The following is an 18392-nucleotide window of genomic DNA, read 5'->3' on the forward strand; positions in this document are numbered from 1 at the left end:
GTAGCCTAGTGGTTAGGGTGTTGGACTAGTAACCAGATGGTTGCTAGATCAAATCCCCAAGGTAGTAATCTGTTATTCTGCCCCTGAACAAGGCAGTCAACCCACTGTTCCTAGGCTGTCATTGCAAATAAGAATTTGTTTCCTAACTGACTTGCCTAGTTAAATAAAGATACAATATTGGTTCATAACTTCCCTGAAAAGTTGCATATCACGGGGGCTATTTGATGCTAATGCTGAGGAATGTTGCAACTCCACCTTTTTGTGTTTTTGGAAATATGCCAATGCCTAGTGTGGCATCTGTCACTGAATGGCCTATTTTTAAGTATTTCTCTCACTGATAAACTCGCTCAGACTAAATGCATTATTTGGGGTTGGAGTTACGCTTCTACTGTACAATAGTTCATTTTGCTCAGTAAGAAAGTGTAGCAAATACCCTCAGAATAGAATACATGCCACACAATTGGTGTCATTCAGATAATTAGCTTAGAAACAATAACTAATTATTTGGCATCTGCGGAGCCTTGATAGTGATGCATTAATCAGTCTCATCTTACACAACACATTGTGGTGTCATGCTGTCTGTGAGGTAGTGACTCAATGGCTCTAGACTTCATCATCAGCCCTCAAGACCTGACATTTATTCTGTTCTACTACTGCCTTTTAACCTGTCGGGGATTGCTCTGTTGGGTACTCCCACAGAACATATCACCATAAACACATCTATGCTTGGCCTTCAGACTTGGGTTTTAGCCTGACTTAACATCACCAGTTGAGCACATTAGCATTGCTGGCAAGATCTCTTTCACACACTGAACAATTCTTCCTTGGCATTTATCAGTGCTATAGCCATAAGCCTGCAGAGTGCATACACTACTGTATCATTGCATTTCTTCCTGAAGCAGAGATACCCCTGAGCCTGTTAAGAGTTCTCTCTCACCTCACTCCGTTTAATTTGGCCTTTTAAGATATCCCCAGCTGGTACACCTTAACAGAAGGTAATGTCAGACCGGTTTCATGTGGAAGGCTCCTTGTACAGTATAGGTAATAGAGGATCCAGATGGTCTCAGGGTACAGATTAAGCCCACAGTCTGTCTGGGCCCTCTGGGCTCTTTGGAAACAATAGATAACCCTGGCCAGGATGGGGTTGGTTGTTAGCTGAGCCCTGCCTCTGCCTCCATGCTCCAAGCCCTCCACCATGCCAGAGCAGCTGTGGCCTACAGCCACTCCTCTTCACCGGCCCTTTGAATTTGGCCTCCTGTTTGTAAAATATGCGTAGACACCAACTGTGACTGATTGTTCCAGTTCCATTGCACCCTCTGTTTTGCATAATTGCCACTCTTAGTGAGCAGATAATGCGATAACCCCCTGTGAGAGGTGCCTGCATTTCAACTCCTCTTGCTTCTTTTTCTCTCCATCTCCTTTCGGCCCGGCTTTGTTGATGAGCCCTGTTCAGGAACCGGTTATCTGACTTTTTTATTGGAGCTTTTCTTGACATTTAACATTTTATTTGTATTATTTCCAACACTAGTTTGCTTGTTAAACTGTCCCTTCGACTGCCACTTTAAGAATTTGCTGACGCAAATAAACCAGCTGTTGAAGGTATTGTGTGTCTTCCTCAATAAACCTGAGATGTCAGATCTCAAATAAGAAGCAGGGCAGCAAGAAGCACTTTTCTGAAGAACAAGGGCATTCACTGTGAAATGTTTATCTTTTGACTGTTGAAATGTAATTCTGTCTTGAATGTAATGTCTTTTTAGTCAAGAAAAGTCATTCCCATTTTTGTCTATTTAATTGATTGAATCAGAGCCCACAGGAGAATACCTCAGTGTGGATGTGCATTTCAAAATTTACTCTCTCCTTACATGCAGGGATGGTTGGAAGGTTCAGACCAACTGATGTGTGATATGGAGCCATACAGAGGGGCAAAAAAGTATTTAGTCAGCCACCAATTGTGCAAGTTCTCCCACTTAAAAAGATGGTGAAGACTTACAGAAAACGTTTCACCTCTGTCATTGCCAACAAAGGGTATATAACAAAGTTTTGAGATAAACTTTTGTTATTGACCAAATACTTATTTTCCACCATAATTTGCAAATAAATTCATTAAAAATCCTACAATGTGATTTTCTGGATTTTCTTTTCTCATTTTGTCTGTCATAGTTGAAGTGTACCTATGATGAAAATTACAGGCCTCTCTCATATTTTTAAGTGGGAGAACTTGCACAATTGGTGGCTGACTAAATACTTCTTTGCCCCACTGTATATACAGTTGAATTCGGAAGTTTACATACACTTAGGTTGGAGTCATTAAAACTAGTTTTTCAACCATTCCACAAATTTCTTGTTAACAAACTATAGTTTTGGCAAGTCAAATCTATTTTCTGCATGACACAAGTAATTTTTCCAACAATTGTTTACAGACAGATTATTTCACTTATAATTCACTGTATCACATTTCCAGTGGGTCAGAAGTCTACATACACCAAGTTGACTATGTCTTGAAACAGCTTGGGAAATTCCAGAAAATGGTGTCATGGCTTTAGAAGCTTCTGATAGGCTAATTGAAATCATTTGAGTCAATTGGAGGCGTATCTGTGGATGTATTTCAAGGCCTGCCTTCAAACTCAGTGCCTCTGCTTGATGTCATGGGAAAATCAAAATAAATCAGCCAAGACCCCAGAAAATAAATTGTAGACCTCCACAAGTCTGGTTCATCCTTGGGAGCAATTTCCAAACACCTGGAGGTACCACGTTCATCTGTACAAACAATAGTACGCAAGTATAAACACCATGGGACCAGGCAGCCGTCATACCGCTCAGGAAGGAGACGTGTTCTGTCTCCTGGAGATGAACGTACTTTGGTGCAAAAAGTGCAAATCCATCCCAGAAACACAGCAAAGGACCCTGTGAAGATGCTGGAGGAAACAGATACAAAAGTATCTATATCCACAGTAAAACACGTCCTATATCGACATAACCTGAAAGGCCGCTCTGCAAGGAAGAAGCCACTGCTCCACAGCCAGACTACGGTTTGCAACTGCACATGAGGAAAAAGATCGTACTTTTTGGAGAAATGTCCTCTGGTCTGATGAAACAAAAATAGAATTGTTTGGCTATAATGACCATCGTTATGTTTGGAGGAAAAAGGGGGAGGCTTGCAAGCCGAAGAACACCATCCAAACCGTGAAGCACAGGGGTGGCAGCATCATGTTATGGGGGTGCTTTGCTGCAGGAGGGACTGGTGCTCTTCACAAAATAGATGGCATCATGAGGCAGGAAAATTATGTGGATATATTGAGGCAACATCTCAAGACATCAGTCAGGACAATGACCCCAAGCATATTTCCAAAGTTGTGTCAAAATGCCTTAAGGACAACAGTCAAGGTATTGGAGTGGCCATCTCAAAGTTCTGGCCTCAAAATTTGTGGACAAAACTGAAAAAGCATGTGCGAGCAAGGAGGCCTACAAACCTGACTCAGTTACACCAGCTCTGTCAGGGGGAATGGGACAAAATTCACCCAAGTTATTGTGGTAAGCATGTGGAAGGCTACCCAAAACGTTTGACCCAAGTTAAACAATTTAAAGGCAATGCTTCCAAATATTAACTGAGTGTATGTAATCTTCTGACCCAATGGGAATGTGATGAAAAAAATAAAAGCTGAAATAAATCATTCTCTCTACTATTATTTTGACATTTTACATTCTTAAAATAAAGTGGTGATCCTAACTGACCTAAGACAGATAATTCTTACTAGGATTAAATGTCAGGAATTGTGAAAAACTGAGTTTAAATATATTTGGCTAAGGTGTATGTAAACCTCCGACTTCAACTGTATATACTGTATTCTCATGGCTCATCCTATATAGCTACTGCACACACCTTTTTTATTCATATACTGTCCATACTGTCTGTACACACCATTATTTAAAAATATATATATTTATATTCCGGACATTGTTCATCCTGATCATTTTTAATTTTCTTATTTTTTTCTTATTTTCTTTTAATTTTTGCGATGATGTGTGAATTGTTTTGTATTGCTAGGTATTACTGCACTGTTGGAGCTCGGAACACAATCACTTCACTGCACCTGCCTAAACATCTGCAGATCTGTGTACGCAATCAATGAACTTTGATTTGATTTGTGTACGGTAGCCTACTGTGAAGAATGAAGAAATATGAAGAAGATTTCAGAGGCAGTTTGGTTCCCTCCAATAGACATGTTCCTCTTGGTTTCTCCCTCTTAAGAGTTTTCTCCAGGTGACTGGCCTCTTCCCTGTCACATAAAGTTACCCAACACAGCCACAACATGTGACCACCTTGTCCATAATAGAGCTGCACAGAGCCTAGCCAGGGTGGTGAACAGAAGAGTGATGACAGGGGCATCACCTAGTCTGTGCTGTTTGATAAATTGCTTCAACAGAGCGTGGTGGATTCAAGGTGAGGCCAGGCTACTTTAGACCATAAGTGCGCATTTATTTGTCACATTTTATGTGTGCGTGCGTGTTTGTGCGTACTTGCACTTGTGTGTGTGTGTGTATGCTTCTGTATGTGTGTGTACAGAAGGGATCACAGTGCTGTGTTTTTTTTGTGGGGATACAACAGTCCCAATACCAAAGACAGCTCCTGTCTGTGAGCAGTCTGATATACAGTATGAAGCATTTCCTTGTCTGGGTGTTCCATGTAAGGGATGCCACTGGAATGCCCACTGAGCCAATCCAATCACAGAGCTCGTTTTGTTCATCAGATTCAGGCCCAGTGTTGGCTGTCTCCCTGATGTGATGTCTGTATCCTCTTAGTGCTACAGTAGATGGATAACATGTCACCAGTCTGTGCTGCTCACTGTGGTCAGAGCAGGAAGCACTCTTCCTTTTTACATAATTAAGAGCTTTTGCGCAGCTCTGGCTATTTTAATGCCTCTGTGGATGCCATGCCAAAATCTTCCTCCACCTCATCCATATGTATTAGGTGGACTGTGCCAAATGCACATCTCTTGAACTTTGCAGCTGCTGCAGTCTTTTCTCTTACTTTCTTTCTTCACAGCAACTGCACACACACAGCACACACACCACAGAGATCCCTTTAGTCAACAACACCCCTCAAACCCTCATCTACTGAGAGAGCAGTTGCCCCATCTCAGCCATCCTCACACTGGGATCCAATGCATTTATATTTATTTTTAGAGAGGATCCAGCTCAACATACAGTATAACAAGTAAACTGCACATTCAGTGACTGATCGTTGCGGTCAGTGCTGTTTCTCAGGAATACCATACTAATATTTCTGTAATCAACAGAAGGGAAAAATCTATAAACAGAGAGAAGTGCAGGAGCCAGCGAAAAGCTCAGGAGTAAATTGCAGCGGAAAGCTTGATTTCTATCTATGCTGATGACGTCACCTCTGCCGTAGGCCTACATGAGCTCAGCTCGACAGATCCACTCTTCTCCCTGTGAAACTATGTGCATTGGTCTTACTGAAAAAGAACGGGCAAAAATTGCTGTGAAGGTTATACCCCGGGACCTCTGACCTTGCTGAGGGAGATTGTCCTTCTGTTCAATGACATGTTTAGTCATTTTGATGTCATTGTGGTTTTGTGAGCTGTTTCCAGCTTGCAGTTGAAGCAACACACTGTAGCATGGAGTGTGCTTGACTGCAGATAATAACATATTATTGATTTTTTTCTACAAACTGTATTATATGAATCAATCAGTATTGGCAGGTTCACTGGAGAAGAGAAAAGGGGAGTGGTGAAGTGGCATGCAATACAGTACAGGTCCTGCCTCAGGACTGGAGTTCCTCTGGCTACCTCAGGTTTCCATGTGGAGAGGCAGGGAGTTCCATGGTGCCACTTTACCCCCTCCATTGTTTCCCAGGCCTCAGGAGAGATCACTTACCATTGGTGAATCCAGCCATGAAAATGCAGAAAGCTGTTTGGCCCTGGAGACTGGCTCCTTGTGCATGCAGGCGTGAGAGGAACACCGCGGTTTTGCGTGTCAACGCGTTAATGGAGGCCCCGGGGAGCCACAATCTCCTCAATAAATGATTCAGATAGACCAGGCGCTATTACAGAACCCAGTCCAGTACAGTCCCAATCCCTTCTGAATGTTGCAATTGATGGCTTCATCTAATTGTTGTATGTACTTAATAAGACATTCCAGAGGGTGGACAGGAGGATACTGACAAGAATGGTACAGAATGTTGTTAGGACCCGATTGAAGACGTCTGTATGTGTTCTTGTTTTAATCTGGTTGGATAGATGGTTTACATGAGTCAGATACTCAACGCAAAGTCTGAATGTTTGTCATGGATATGATTATACATACATTAAAATGTGTATTTAAAAATGTATGTGTTTATTCAAGTGGTTATCAGAGAGCTACGATACAATCGTCAGTGGTGTAAAGTATTTAACAACAAATACTTTAAAGTACTACTTAAGTGGGCTCCTGAGTGGCGCGGTGGTCTAAGGCACTACATCGCAGTGCTAGCTGTGCCACTTGAGATTCTTGGTTCGAGTCCAGGGTCTGTTGCAGCCTGCTGCAATTGAGAGACCTGTGGGGCTGTGCACAGTTGTCCAGGTTAGGGGAGGGTTTGTCCTTGTCCCATTGTGCACTAGTGACTCCTGTGGCAGGCCGGGCACTAGGTACATGGTGCTTCCTCCAACTGACTTCTGGGTTAAGATAGCATTGTGTCAAGAAGCATTGTGGTTGGGTTGAGTTTCAGAGGATGCATGGCTCTTGACCTTTGCCTCTCCTGAGTCTGTACGGGAGTTGCAGTGATGAGACAAGACTGTAACTACCAATTGGATACCATCAAACTAACAAAAAATTATAAATAAAAGTAGTTTTTTGGGAAATCTGTACTTAATTTTGCTCTTTATATTTTTGACAAAATTAGAAAATAATGTACTTTTTACTCTGACACCCAAAAGTACTTGTTACATTTTGACAGGGAAATGGTCCAATTCACACACTTATCAAGAGAACATCCCTGGTCATAGGCTATTATCTGGCAGAGTCACAAAACACAAATACTTTGTTTGTCAGTTAAAGTCAGAGTTCTGTAGTGTGCCCCTTGCTATCCGTAAATATAAAATAAAAAAATGTATTGTGCTGTCTGGTTTGCGTGATTTAAGGATATTAAATTTGTAATACTTTTACATTTAGTTTTGAATACTAAAGTACATTTTAGCAATTCTATTTACTTTTGATACTTAAGTATATTTTAAACCAAATACTTTTAGACTTTTACTCAAGTAATATTTTACTGGGTGACTTTCACTTTTACTTGAGCCATTTTCTATTAAGGTATCTTTACTTTTACTACAGTATGACTTTTGAGTATTTTTTCCACCCCTAACAATCGTTAATTATGCGTCATTATTGAACTTGAAGTATTGCTCTGGCATTAGTGTGGATAGTGTGGATCTGCTCTCGCTGAAGGGTTTGATTATCATGTGTGTTCCGAACATGCCAACTTGCATTCCATACAGCTACATTTAATGTTCTGCTCAATTGAGCTTTTCAAGAGCTTCTATGGACGCTCATACAAGAAGATACAGTATGTGTGGTTTATATTATGTAGTCATTGTTGTTTTCAGTCCATCCCAACTCCCCAGCTTCTGTTGCTTTTCTACTTTTCCTGTTTCTGGGGAAAATCCATACTCCACCTCATTCCCGTCGTGTTTTGATGGCCCACTTTTTGCCTGGTGAGTGTGAACAGCTTGCTTTTTCTCCAAGCAGAGCATTATGCTGCTGGTGGGAACCCTGGCTACTAGGAGGCTGCAGGAACTAGTTCCTGGACAATACAACTTGATTCTCTCAACACGCAACAGCTTTCTGGAGGTTCATGTACATGTAGGCACAGTGACAAACACAGAGCCCTGGTAACAGGAAATTACAGGTTTTGGAATTTAAATTCTATGTGAGTGTTGACAGATGGAATTTAACACTAGGATATGTGCATTTCTTAGATGTAACTTGTATTTTTCTGTTTATGTGTACAGGCATGAGGCATGGGCCTATGCTGATGTCTGCCTGTCTGTTTAGCATGTTACCATGAGTGATCAGAGTGTGAATAGTATTTAGTATTCAGGCTGATCACACTTAAGTCATTCTGCCACTCACTGTGGTTCCTTACACTGACCTGCTAACAGTCCTGCTCTAGCATCCTGTACTTCTTGAACACCCCAGCCACACTAAGGAGATGTTTCAACTCTTTATTGTTGGGAAAGGCTTATAAAGCAAGCATTTCACAATGAGCTCTGATAGGTCAATTCAAATTAAACTGTATTTGTCACATGCACTGAATACATTGGGTGTAGTAGACTTTACTGTAAAATGATTGCTTACAAGCCATTTCCATGATGCAGTTAAAAAATTATAATGAAAAAAAAATTGTAGCACAAGAGGAAAAAAATAAACAAGAATGAAACGATATACAGGGAGTACTTGCCAGAATATTTTTACCCTTCCGTTACGCTTGTTTACACTGAGCTGCACTGGGGTCGGAATTCAATCATGGTTACATTAAGACACCGTAGAGCTGGTGCGATATATAGGTCGGAATACAAGGATGGGATAACGCACTATTCTCCAAATGAAACCTTTTGTAAGAACTGCAATGCTGCTGGGTTTTTCACACCCAACAGTTTCCCGAGTGTGTCAAGAATGGTCCACCACCCAAAGGACATCCAGCTAACTTGACACAACTGTGGGAAGCATTGGAGTCAACTTGGACCAGCATTCCTGTGGAACGCTTTCAACACCTTGTAGAGTCCATGCCCTGACAAATTGAGGTTGTTCTTAGGGCAAACGGGGGTGCAACTCAATATTAGGAAGGTGTTCCTAATGTTTCGTATACTCAGGGTATATCATAAGGCTTTCTTTGAGAGCCTAGTTATCTCCAAACACAGGGGTGTTAGGAATCTCCTGGTTTACAGGTCACATCAGGCCTGCAAATTACATTATGATGCCTTGCAAAGTGATGTGTAATTCCTATTGGAATCCAGCCAGAGTTAGGATATCCAACAAGTGGACTTGTTAATCACCCGCAACCTGTATTCAGAATGACTGCCAGGGTAGGAAAGATTGAATACTGAGACTACCTCAATCATCTAAACTGGAACAGCAATTAATCCAATTACCAACAGATTGGATTAGGTTACAAAACGGTATGTTATTTATCTTTATGTTGCATAAAATTAAACAATCAATCAATGTCAAGTACATGCAAAAACGCGGATATTATAGTAAAACAAACTATTCTGAAAATCTCCCTGCAATAGACCATGCTGGGAAATGGTTCTATGGAGAACCCTTCTTGCCTTCCAAATAGTCCTTCTTGCCTTCCTTACGTTTAAAAACAGTTATTAGGATGTTAAAGGTTATATGTTATTAGGATGTTAAAGGTTATATGTAGAATCATCTAAAGTTTTAATTAGCTGCTGTGCTTGTGCCACAGATTCTACCATTGTCTCCCAGGTCCCAAAATGTCAGTTCAGCTTATCCCCCTCTAACCCCAGCATCCTAGGCTCCTCTCCTAGTGGGACCAGTGTGTGATGGAGACTAGGTGGTCAGAGTTTTAACTGGGGGAGATGAGCAGCACCAGCCCAGTGCAGGTGAAAGGTTTAGAGGAAGCCTCGTTCCCAATGTTCACCACTAGGGTTGCCTAATGGTGCCTCGTTCCCAATGTTCACCACTAAGGTTGCAAAATTCATAGAATTTTCAATAAATTCCCTTGTTTTCCAGAAATCCTTGTTGAAAGATTCCGGATTTTCTGCTAATTGTAGAAACCTCCAACCGGGATTTCGGGAAAACCAGGGAATTTATTGAAAGTTCCCGGAATTTTGCAACCCTATTCACCACCATACGGTATGAACCTAGCAGGTGAAGCTATGGGGAAGTGTGAAGTGGCTGAGTGGAGAATGTGCTCCGTATCCCTTACATTCCCATTGTCGCAGAACACTGCAGATATCTGAAGGACACGCTCTGGGGTCAATAAAGCTTAAGTGCTTGATAAATGTCTTGAGTGCTTAAGAATGAATATAACAAATCTACATCATAACGATTTGCTCTTTACAACTGTCTGATGTTATGTTCTCTGTTTAAAATAACCTATAGGTTTCCTGGGTGATCGTTAATCGTTCTCTAATCGTTACTTGGAAAGGCTTAAGCACTTGATTGTTGATTTTCCGTTTGAAGCAGAGGTATGTGTGTACTGTATGTAATGGGTTGTGGATGAGTTGCCGTGTGTGCATGCGTTGGTGTGCTCTGGGTCCCAGGCCCCAGGCTGTGATGCTGTGGCAGCAGAACCTGAGCTTGAACCTCACACAGACCGAGTGTGCTACATTAACAATGCAATCACTCACACACCCCAGGCCCCGAAGCTAAGGAAAGTAATCTATTAATGAAACCGGAGGAATTACCCAGGGCTCTACCACTCCAGGTCCTCGCTGTGCTTTAAACCACACACACACACACACACACACACACACACACACACACACACACACCAGTCACACACACACACACACACACACACACACACACACACACACACACACACCAGTCACACACGAGCCAACAGCATTGTGTTTCCCTCCCCCTCGCTATAAAATGAAACTGTCTTTTATTAATGTTCTGTGTTGCAAGGTTGACATAAAGCCCATTTTAATGATTAATCTGAAAGGAAAGTGGGCATTGTACTCAAGGGGACCCTTAGGAAATAGGGTAGCAATGATGCTGTTTTAAACCTGGGGATTGTTTTGCTGGTCAATCTTTTTGCCATTGAGCGTACTGTACGTATAAGTTGTAGGCCTATGGCTATCTGCGCCATTCAAGTATCTGGCTAGAGCTCCATCAACTTTGTGTCCTGTGAAGCCTTATACCCTGCAGGAGCTCTGGATGTCTGTTTGGACACACAGACATTATGGAGACTGGCGTTGTTTTGCCAGTTAAAGCAGCCCAACCATTTACAAGGCGACACATTATGGGCATTGCATGGAAGATGTGCTATTGTTGGTTCAGAATTACGTCCAGGATGAGCTATTGTTCAGTAAATTACCGTTTAATGACAAAATTAAGACTGCCGCCAACAGAGACAACGCAGGAGAGGAAAACGCTTGTGAAGCAGTAATGACATTTGATAGAATTATCCCTGCTTTTCATGGCTGTGCTACTACTTATGCGTATGGTAGTATTAGTACAGGACAGGCATTTTGCCACAGGTTTAGCCAAATGTTTTTATGATTTATGATGAATTAGGGCTGGGAATTGCAAGGGACCTCACGATACGATATTATCACGATACTTAGGTGCCGATACGATATGTATTGCGGTTCAATATGTATTGCGATTCGGTGTTACCAACATATTGCTCACCGTATGTTTGCTGCAGAGGGACAAGAGAGAGCGGTGAGAAAACAAGTTTGGATCAGTCATGGAAATAAAAGGTCAGAAAACAAATGGGCTCCCTGTTTAAAAAGTAGATACATAAGGAAAAGTAGTGGAGTTTTGGTGCAGGTACAGCCAACTAGCGCAAACATAATATTGCGATATTGTCAAGATGATACGATACGATATAACGTCAAAAGTAATATCCCGATATGGAACTGTATTTGATTTCCCCCCCAATCACTATTATGAACCATCCTTTGGATTTGATGGTAGAGGATGCAGTCTGTTTACAGGATGTGTGGAAAGAGGCCTTCCTACACTCTTAGGAAAAAAAGTGCTATCTATAACCTAAAAGGGTTCTTTGGCCATCCTCATAGGAGAACCCATTGAAAAACACTTTTTGGTTCCAGGTAGAATCTTTTTGGGTTCCATGTAGAACCCTTTCCACAGAGGGTTCTACATGAAACCCAAAAGGGTTCTACCTGGAACCAAAAATAATTATCCTGTGGGGACGGCCAAAGAACCCTTTTGTTACCCTTTTTATAAAAGTGTACTCAACTGTAAAATGTCACTAGGAGTAACAGAATGCATAGGTTTTCACACCAGATGCTACCGCCACAACAACAATCACCGAATCCCCGTTCACATGAACAAACCAATTTCTTTATCGGAGGTGCTATTTGATTTGGTTAGTCAATGGTCAGACCAGGGGATTCTATTGGCAGTTTGGTCGATACCCTTTAACAATCCATGACCAACCCAGCTGAAGAGACATTGGTTAATTAGGAATTCACCAGCATCATTCATCAGATCCTTTTTTCCCGCCACACCGTCACACAGATCCTGTAATTACAGAGCTTGTTGGAGTGGAATAATGCAGCTGGGCTTTGTGTGGGGTAAAGAGATGACTCAGGGAGGGAGAGAGGAGAAGGAGTGAGAGAGGGAGAGAGGAGTGCTATGGAATACTAACACACTTGCTGTCTGCAAAGAAAAAGCCAGGCTTCCTGTCTGACTCAATGCGTCATCGTTTGCCCATATACATCACTGTCTTCCAGACTTTTTTGCTTTGTCATTGGCTCGCCTTGGCGGGGATTTCTGCCCAGTGGTGGTTTTTGAGGCTGGTGCATCTCAGAACAATGTGTATTGTCTATTTACAGCTTTCAAAAAATACAAGTTATTCAAGTTGAATAAACAAAGTTTAATTCTAAATTCAAGGTGAACAAGAATGGTTTATTATGATGGGATGTCAATACTCAGAGTGAGAGACTGTGATTGATCTTATTGAGGGATCTGTGTCCCATACCTATTTTATAAGGATGTAATATGCATAATTGATAAGCGTGTGTGTCCTTGCGCAATGCATTGACCCTTTGTGCTTCAATTTCTGCCCGGGGCAAGTAAGCAGGCATGTCGGGTTGAGTTGGATGTGAGGGAGAGGTCTAGAAGTGACAGTGATGATCGCCCATGGAGGTCTGCAAGCCCAAAGTCTTACTGTGAGAAAGGTCAGACTGTTAGCAGCGTTTGCTCGCACTGATATTTGTCCGGAGAGTCAAGGCAGGCACCCGGTAAGCCTTCTCTGACAGGGCTCTCTCTTAATGAAGTGTGTTAGCTGGAGCCTGAGTAATGACGTTGAGGAGATTACTGATCAAAGAGACACTTCCTCTGCCATCACAGGCCCAGTGAGGACAGAGAGAGTGACTGAGGCTGACTCTAGCAGCCCACTGCCCTGGTCTAGCCTGGCCTGAGGTGACCTCCACTCACAGCTCAAGGGTCATACTGTTCTTAATGGTGAGGGGGAGGGACATGTCTTCTTGTCCTCTGGACTGGAGAGATCCAGTGAGATCCAGTAGCAGCCATCAGGTGGTGTCCAGGCCAACAGCAGCATGTTACCCACGCATGGCCAGTGTCTTATTCTCAGCAGACCTCAGCCCCCTCTGTGTCAGGGGCTCATTTAGGGAATCCTCTGCTGTTCACCCACACATCACATTGTGCTTTGCATGCTTCAATCATATGCGTTTAAGGTCGACTGCTCCCCATCTGTCAGACCAAAAATAGGCATGCAGAGCTCTGACTGCACTGAAGGCAATGTAGACAGTGGGAAATGCTAGAGATATGGATGTGCTGTAAATACAAATGTGGATTAACCACATTATCCTCCTCTCCAAGGTCACTAAACAGTCCTCATTGGCTGACATGTTATCAATTGGAGCGTGACAGATTCATCTGACGCATGATACTTGTATGCTTGACCTTGAAGCGTGTTCCTTTAAAAGTTTGCATGAAGACTTATGAGTTTGTTTGTGAGGAGCATGTGTGTTGACTGACCCCATTACTAAGCTCCATTAAACGGCCCCAAGTGAGCCAGTGGGGAGGGAGGGAGGTGGCACGTGAGGCCTGTTTGTCCCTGGCATGGGGAGGGAGAAGGAGAGGGAGATCAGTGGAGCGGTCATTAATCTGCGTTCTCTCCCTGGCACTGATGTATCACCTCTTCATCCACATCCCAGTTATTAGTAAGACTGGGAGATGCAATCCTCTTAATATGTCACACATGTCATGCCTAGAAGGCACAACTTCAGCACCTGCATGTATCCTCTTCAGCTATTAAAACAGATCATTCACATGTATTGATTGCATATATTTTTATTTTATAGCCTTGCTTTGAAGATTACTTTTTACGTTGGTACTGATTCAGGATATTGTAATAATTGTAATCGTTTAGTCTGTTGTTTCCTGATGTTGCACAGTAATCTGTGAGGGGTGCCAGTGTATCAGAATTCTAGTCCACCCAGTTTCAGTACACATGCTCATCACAGAAGCACTGCCGTTATTCTAGTTAGTAGACTAAACAGACACAGTGTTAAGCTGACAGCCCGACTGAGTCTGCAGTATATAACTCCCAGGTTGTAGGCTAGGTAGAGAGGTGTATTAGTTGCCTGCCTGCCGGATGGATCACCACCCTGTCCCAGTGAGCTGTAATCATCCCTGGTTTGTGCTTCTGCTAATACCAGCAGACCATACAAAAATGCCTTAAGCTCCACCAGAGGGAAACAACTTATTATGGTGGTGTGCAATGTTTTCTGAAAATAAAATAACTTATCAAATAACGTATCTTTATGGAATAATTCAGAGAGGGTGGATATTATTATGGAGAACATGTTGATTTGAGTGACATTTCAAATAGTAATCAGAGCTGGGAGCCTGATAGGTCTTTCAGTGGTGTGTGAGAGAGGGAGGGGAAAACTGGTGCCGGTGCAGGTGGGCAGAGTCTCCCCTCCTCTTCTATCCTCTCCTTCTCTGCCTTGCTTTCTCTTTGATCTCCTCTTACCTAGAGCCCGCACCCCCGTGGAAATCTAATTAGCATAATCCAAAATCCATCTGTTTAATCTAGTGATATCTGTTGCTTTGCATGGGCTCAATCCACCGCATCGACCGATGTCGTCTTCCCGCATCTGCGGTGGAAGGCGGCAGAGCTACCCAAAACGCTTTTTAGCTACTAATGCTAATATGACCCCTTTATGGAAAGATGAGACTCTCACGAGCACGATGGTGTTCTCCGTTTGTCTCTACGACCCCCACAAGCGTCATGGGACTTGTCTGAAGTAGGTACCGCCGATCTGCAAACTTCTATCTGAGGCGTCCGAACAGTTTGGGCTACACAGTAATATGACCCCATAATCGAAAGGTGAGACTCTTACGAACACGTACATGCTGTCTCACAAGACTCATCTTAAGGTAGCCCAGTACCTGTTAAAAAAAATGAATGGAATTATATACACTGAGTGTACAAAACATTAGGAACACCTTCCTAATATTGAGTTGCACCCCTTTTGCCATCAGAACAGTCTCAATTTGTCGTGGCATGGATTCTACAAGGTGCCAAAAGCGTTCCACAGGGATGCTAGGCAATGTTGACACCGTTACTTCCCATAATTGTACCTGTGGCTGTGCAGAATATAGGAGACCGGCGGTGGCATCTGATGTGCAGTAGAGAGTCAGTGGAGGAGTGTGCCCACTGCGTCCAGTCCTCTGTGCCACTGTGTGGTGTGCCAGACTGCTGCTCCGAGGGCAGCGTGCCCACACACAAGCAAGGGAGGGTCACAGTCCATCAGTCTAACCCAGCCAGATCTCAGCACACTTAATCCACTCTCTCATTTTTTCTCAGCTATGGAGGGCTTCTGGCCCAGACTCAGCAGATGGCTGTGGTGGCTGTCATCAATATTGGATAAATCCTAAATATCTCCACAGGTTCTGGGAAATATGAAGCACATTTATATATCAGTAAATTACCTCCCTCTTGCACTAGTCTCACACTCAAACTTTGGCAGAGGTTCTCCCTCATGTCCTAATGGAGTTGTTGAGTTCCTGGACCAGCCCACTGATGTCCTTTAAGTGGGTGTATTTCCTCGAAATTGCCTGCTTACAGTAGTTTGTTGTGCTCTTTTCTTGTGTTTTCTAACAGTTCCTCATGTTATTGTTTTCTCCTTGTCTTGCAGCGGGATGCTAAAGGACAGTATCTGTTCGACCTTATCTGCCACCACCTGAACCTACTGGAGAAGGACTACTTTGGCATCAGATATGTGGACCCAGACAAGCAGCGGGTGTGTGTGTGTGTGTGTGAGTGCGTGCGTGTGTGTGTGTGTGTCCGTGTGCTGCATGAAGCATACTGCAGTAGAGGTGACGGTTCAAACAGATACAGGGCCAGATTGAAGATGTATGTTATTTTCTTTCTTTCATAACACACCATATTAGAGTGACACTCATTCCATCAGCAGCAGCAGAGCACTAAAAATAGCAGGTAGCTGCACTGCTTGATTCATGAAGAATTAACATGTGCTCAGAGTGTGTGTTTTAGCCACAGAGACAAGACACAGGTCCTGCTGATCCTGCATTTCCAATGAAGAGAGGGGCTTGATGGAGTTAATGTTCCCAGAAGGACAGGGGGATGAAGCAGGGCCTGATATTCTGGCAGAACCAGAGTTACCTTCAGCACTGAGCCTAGAGAGCACTGCCGCAGTGTGTCTGTCTGTCTGGCCAGGCTCAGGCATACTGGTGTAGTATCATCTGATACAACATCCATTACTGTCATTTATATACAAAGCGGTTATCCTTATGGGCCTTCACTGTTCAATTTGCTTCAGCATGATGTTGATTTAATGACAGAAATCAGGACTTGATAGCATGAATGATGTTGGTGTGTTTTAGATCCGAAGCTGACATGACATGACACAGGCTTTCACACGTCTTTAGATGAACAGTCATTCCTGTCTATTGCATTTAACCTGCTAGCTTTTGTAGCGTGATATGGAGTGATATGAGCATGGTGTCAGGAGTAACAGCTCAGCTCAGCTGTAGTTAAGGCGGTAGAAGCAGGATTTTCAGACGTTTCACTTTTGTCACACTTTGATCATGTGTCTTTTTTGTTGTTGATGCAGCATTGGTTGGAGGTCACAAAGTGTATTGCCAAGCAGATGAAATGTAAGTATGTCGAGTGTCTTCCTGTTCATGCTATGATCATTTTGCCAATTGAGCAATTATAGTTATCATCACCATGGGGTCTCTAATGACACATCATGTCATTTGACTAATGGGAGGCAGGTAGCCTAATGGGTAAGAGCGTTGGGCCAGTAGCCAAAAGGTTGCTGTTTCAAATCCCTGAGGCAGCTAGATGACAAATCTGTCATGAGCCCTTGAGCAAGGCACTTAACCCTAATTTCTTCTGTACATGGCTCTGGCTAAGAGTGTCTGCTAAAATGTAAATGTAATGATTGTGCATTTGAATACAGATGGTAGGAAGTTACTGTATTATGATTTCAACAGATCACGATTCTCCATTTGACTGTGAGTAGGGACAGAAAAGATGAACTGTCCCTCAAAAAAACTCAAATAAATCCTAGCAGAAGATAATCCACACTAAACTCTCACCCACTCTCGTCTTTGCGAATCATCATGAACTGTGTCTTGCTAATTGTGGATACAGAGTTTTTAAGTGAGATTCCGTTAACCTAATCTACTCTATACTGTGCTATGATATGAAGTAAAGATCAAAACTAATTTTCATTCATGGTAATAATTTTTCAGGGCCACCTTCAAAGATTGCTGCTAATGGGTTCTGTTTAAATTGAGTAGTCATTTGAAATGCTAATATGTTAACTGAAATGGTTTCATCAATTCATGTTAGCACTATGTTAGAACACCTTTTTCAAGGTGGTGCTTTTAGAGCATTTTTTTCAGTTAATCATTTTAACTCTGACCATGAAATGTTCCTGACTATTTTGTTCTCCATTGCTGACTCAAGCCTTTGTCCCCCAGCCCAGCCTCCGTTCACCATGTGTCTCAGAGTCAAGTTTTACCCTCCTGATCCCGCTGCTCTCAAAGAGGAAATCACCAGGTAGGATTTTTTGTGATGCTCAGCAAAGTAAAGAAATGCCAACAACCACTCCCCCAGCCACCACTCGGGGTTCCTCTAGTACAGGTATTCCCAAACTGGGGTACGTCTCACTGCCAAAAATAAAATGAAACCATCTAATGTTCAGCGAAATAACAACACATTGTCAAATACAGGTAGTCTAATCAAATAATTAACATCCAATCACATTAACCGTTACTCTCTCGTGGGAAACCTTCACTCTTCCACAGACATTTAGAAACGAAACATGACAATTTGAAAAATAAGCCACAGGAGTTTTTGGAGCGAGAATAAAGATGACTTTTGAGTAGTAAGACATGTATAAAAGCAACAGATACCATTAATAAGAAGGGGCTAGAAGCGTCTTACATGGGGAGCTACCGAGTGTCTAGGACAGGCAAGCCCCATACTATTGTGGAGGACTTAATTCTTCCTGCTGCCGCGGATATGGCTGGAACAATGCTGGGGAAAAGGCACAAAACACTTTCATTATGCAATGATATGGGCAGCAAACATGTAACGCTTTTAAAACATACAGAAGTGCGCTGGTTATCAAGGGGGGAAGTATTCACACGTCTTTTTTAAATGG

General features: G+C 42.7%; 1 protein-coding gene across 2 annotated transcripts in view; it reads left to right on the top strand.

The window, feature by feature from the left end:
* LOC112252412 (FERM domain-containing protein 5) overlaps positions 1–18392 on the top strand; it is a 107103-nt gene that overhangs the window by 68423 nt on the left and 20288 nt on the right. For both annotated transcript variants that reach the window (XM_024423613.2, XM_024423612.2), the window contains exons 2-4: positions 15891–15995; positions 16830–16872; positions 17707–17785. In XM_024423613.2, the coding sequence (XP_024279381.1) occupies positions 15891–15995; positions 16830–16872; positions 17707–17785 (227 nt within the window). The remainder of the gene's footprint in view (positions 1–15890; positions 15996–16829; positions 16873–17706; positions 17786–18392) is intronic.

Source organism: Oncorhynchus tshawytscha, linkage group LG06 (assembly GCF_018296145.1).
Source record: "Oncorhynchus tshawytscha isolate Ot180627B linkage group LG06, Otsh_v2.0, whole genome shotgun sequence".
Classification (NCBI taxonomy): Eukaryota; Metazoa; Chordata; class Actinopteri; order Salmoniformes; family Salmonidae; genus Oncorhynchus; species Oncorhynchus tshawytscha.